Below are 3,757 nucleotides of genomic sequence, written 5' to 3' on the forward strand. Positions count from 1 at the left end.
CTGCTTGCTTTGTTGATTCTTGTACAATACAATTTCTTCTGTTTGTTTAAACAGCAGATTGTACAGCTTTATTCTCTTAGTAGGTAACTGGGATTTCCAATTTTGATTAGCTTAAAAAAAGGTTACTGGTCTCTAACTGGTCACAACAAATCTGGAACCGTAATAAAACTGGCTGTTGGTTCTGGGATTGTAACAAGCTGCTTATGTGAGACAAAGGAACTGGGGGACAAGGCAGATACCGTTATGTGGAAGCAGGATGTTGGTAAGGATCTGCTCTTCTGTTCAAACTAAGGGAACAGAACGGACGGGACATTAGGAGATTTAAGGAACAAGGAGTTGCCGCTGATTTTAATTTGGTTTGTTACAGTAAAGTCTTAGACATGAAATTTTCGTCCCTGGATTTAATTTGTTTGGTCATTGGGAAATTATTATTTTTTTGTTTAGGTTTTATCGGCATCTACGGATAACAACATGCACTAATTTTATAGAAAATGCAGTACACACAATACAGGTAAATGTATTTCACGTGTATATTTACTTTACAAACCTCTAGCACCATTAGGAAGTGTATCACTCATATTGATCAAAAAATAATTTGGCTTTTTGTTGTAGCATTTCAATAACAAACACAGAAAAAGGTTAAGTTCATAGTTATTCGCTACAGAAATGTGTACTGAGATCACGCACAATGACGTCACCTGTTACTTGTATTTACTAATCAGAGATGCAATTATCCACATTTGGATTCCCAATGAGCTACATGTGACCCCTGGTTCAGGTATTGGACGACACGGTAATCTGAACTCCTTCACATCTATTTTTTAGTCTTTTAACCACATGTTTCTTGAACTAAGTACCTCAAACACAAACGATTACTTGTTATGATCCTGAAGCTCAGACGTTCTGTCATAATTAATAAACAACATTAAAATCACAAGAGAGCCTTGAGAGAGAAAAATGGAAAATTGAGCAATTTACAATCGTATGAAAAATACTTCAATACAGAAATGTTGGTTCTTTTTAAGATCATTTGATATTTTAGAAAGATACAGTCCATGTAAAAAATATTCAGATATCTCACATTTTAATAAACATTTTCATCCACGTTAAAATATATTTGGTTGGGGCGCTTTGAAAATTGTTTGGAGTTTTCACCTTGGCTGACCCTGACTGTTTGCCTCTCCAGGACTTGGCTGGAAACAGGGACAATGATTTGAGACTCGCTGTGTATTTTGGGGTTTCCAGTCCTCCCGGATTGACCTGCGGGCCACGAGGTGCAAATCCTAGAGGAAGTCAAAGATACTGGAAATAAATCGTTCCTTCTAACATTCTTTGAGGATTGTGCTGGGGGTAGAGGAAAAATCTGTTTTGACTGACAGTGAAAAATATGTCAATGTTGGTTCCTTTTAAGTCCGTTTGACATTTGGGTAATGATGATGATTGGCCTTCGGAGGGAGGGAGGCTGGAAGTGTTAATAACCAGCGAGGTGAGAGTGACCATTCATTTGGGACCAGGAATACAGCCGTCCAGAGTTGGCCATGTGGGCATGTGTGAGTGTGTGTTTGTTGTGGGGTTGGGGGGGGGGGGGGGGGGGTTGAAATCTAAATTCAACGAGTTATAAACGCCTTTTATATCAAAAATATATCAGTAAATGCACAAAGTCTTTGTAATTACAAAAAGGGTAGGAGGTTGGTGTGTTGGGCCAGGTTTAGGGACAGGTTGGTGAGTTCCTGGGGGGAGTTGACCATCCTGTAGCCCAGCTGGCTCAGGGTGATGTTGCACAGATTCTGGACCAGCTGCACCATGTGGAAGGAGAGTTTGAGCCTCCAGCTCTGGGCAGTGGCGGCAGAATCCCGCACGGTGCCGAATTTGTGTTTGGCGGAGGTCCCGGGACCCCGGGTGTTATTGATGATCCAGCGCAGGACACTGGGATCCATGTCCAGCCCCAGGAAGCGGTACATCTCCTGGGCTTTGCGCTCAGGCTCCCTGGCGAGGTCCTCATAGCGCAGCAGCATGTAGCGGCCCTTCAGCCAGCTGGGCCGTGCTAGCCCGGTGCTGACCGAGTTGAGGAAGTCCTGGCAGGTGGCGGTCAGGTGGGATGGGTCCAGGTTGCGGGGTCTCCGCCCGCTGTTCCGCCACATGTTCCAGGATCGGAAGCTGTCGGGGAAAGTGTCCATGCGGGAGGACAGAATCCCGCGGGGATCTCGCACCAACTGCACCACCTTCAGGTTGAGGCGCGGATCCTCGAGCAATGGACGGAGATCCCTGAGCTCCGGGATTCTCACCGTCTTGATGGCAATGTGGAGACGCCGGCTGCATACCCGTGAGGCCAGGGTTAGATTGAGGGCCCCGCACCTCCGGACACACTGACCCTCCTCCCAGCGCTCGCCCACGCCCCCGCCCGGACTCCCGCCCATGCCCCTGCCCGGACTCCCACCCCCGCCTGGACCCCCGCCCACGCCCCTGCCCAGACTCCCACCCCCGCCTGGACCCCCGCCCGCGCCCCCGCCCGGACTCCCGCCCACGCCCCCACCCAGACTCCCGCCCCCGCCCGGACTCCCACCCCCGCCTGGACCCCCGCCCGTGCCCCCGCCCGGACTCCCGCCCACGCCCCCGCCCGGACTCCCACCCCCGCCTGGACCCCCGCCCACGCCCCCGCCCGGATTCCCGCCCGTGATCCCGTCCCATTCTCCATCCCCGTCTGTGATCCCGCCCCACTCTCCGCCCACGACCCATTCCCCGCCTGTGGTCCCGCCCGCGATCCCGCCCAGGCTCCCACCCGCGCCCGGCAGCAGCGGGGAACAGACCGGTGGCGAGCAGAGCGCCTTGCTGGCGCCCCGGCGGAAGAGGCGTTGTGTCCGGTGCTGTTGTGGGGTGGGTTTGATGAAGGTCTCCAGCTCGGACAGGCGGCAGTGGAAGAGGCTCCGGAGGAGGTCCCGGTAGGCGCCCAGGAGGAGGCGGCGGGTGGCGGGCGAGGACGGAGCCGAGGGCGGGCGGCTGCGGAGGCTGCTGTTGATGAGGGTGGTCTGCACGTGATAGAGCGGCTCAAACAGGTAGAAAATGTCCGGGTGCTGATTGAGCAGCTGCCCGATGAAGGAGGAGCCGCTGCGGGTGGTAGCCAGGATGAGGATGTGGCTGCTGGGCTGGCAGGAGGCGGCTACAGTGGGAGCACAGACCGTGTGTTTGGCCACCCGACACATGGTGGCTGGTTTGCTGCTCAGTGTCCGGATGGCTGTGTACTGAATGGCCAGAGAGGCCAGGACCAATAGCAGCACCGCTTTCCAGGAACACTCCATATCCGCTGGGAAGCTGTTCACTGACGCCCTGCACTCTGCAAAACACAAACCAACATCAGTCTGAATAATAATCAGAATCTTTATTAGTATCACAAGTCGGCTTACATTAACGCTGCAATGTAGTTATCGTGAATATTCCGTGAACATGTCATTGGTCTCTTGGTCATCACCCCCCCCCCCCACACACACACACACCCACACCCACACACCCACACGCACACACACGCACACACCCACACCCACACGCACACACACACACACACACACCAACACCCACACACACCCACACACACACCCACACCCACTCACACACCCACTCACACACCCACACCCACACGCACACACACACACACACACCCACACCCACACACACCCACCAACACACACACCAACACCCACACACACCCACCAACACACACACCCACACCCACACACACACACCCACACCCACACACACCCAC

The 3,757-nt window shown here is 52.8% G+C and overlaps 1 protein-coding gene across 1 annotated transcript in view; it reads right to left on the reverse strand.

Annotated features, from left to right (window-relative positions):
• Positions 1-529: 529 nt before the first annotated feature.
• The window catches only part of chst1 (carbohydrate (keratan sulfate Gal-6) sulfotransferase 1), a 127,416-nt gene continuing 124,188 nt past the window's right edge, over positions 530-3,757 (reverse strand). Inside the window, exons 3-4 of the mRNA XM_072466769.1 lie at positions 2,762-3,331; positions 530-2,398 (exon numbers count right to left, since the gene is read on the reverse strand). Of these exons, the coding sequence (XP_072322870.1) occupies positions 1,671-2,398; positions 2,762-3,296 (1,263 nt within the window). The 5' untranslated portion in view covers positions 3,297-3,331 and the 3' untranslated portion in view covers positions 530-1,670. The remainder of the gene's footprint in view (positions 2,399-2,761; positions 3,332-3,757) is intronic.

The sequence above is a fragment of the Scyliorhinus torazame genome, chromosome 10 (genome assembly GCF_047496885.1).
Source record: "Scyliorhinus torazame isolate Kashiwa2021f chromosome 10, sScyTor2.1, whole genome shotgun sequence".
Lineage (NCBI taxonomy): Eukaryota > Metazoa > Chordata > Chondrichthyes > Carcharhiniformes > Scyliorhinidae > Scyliorhinus > Scyliorhinus torazame.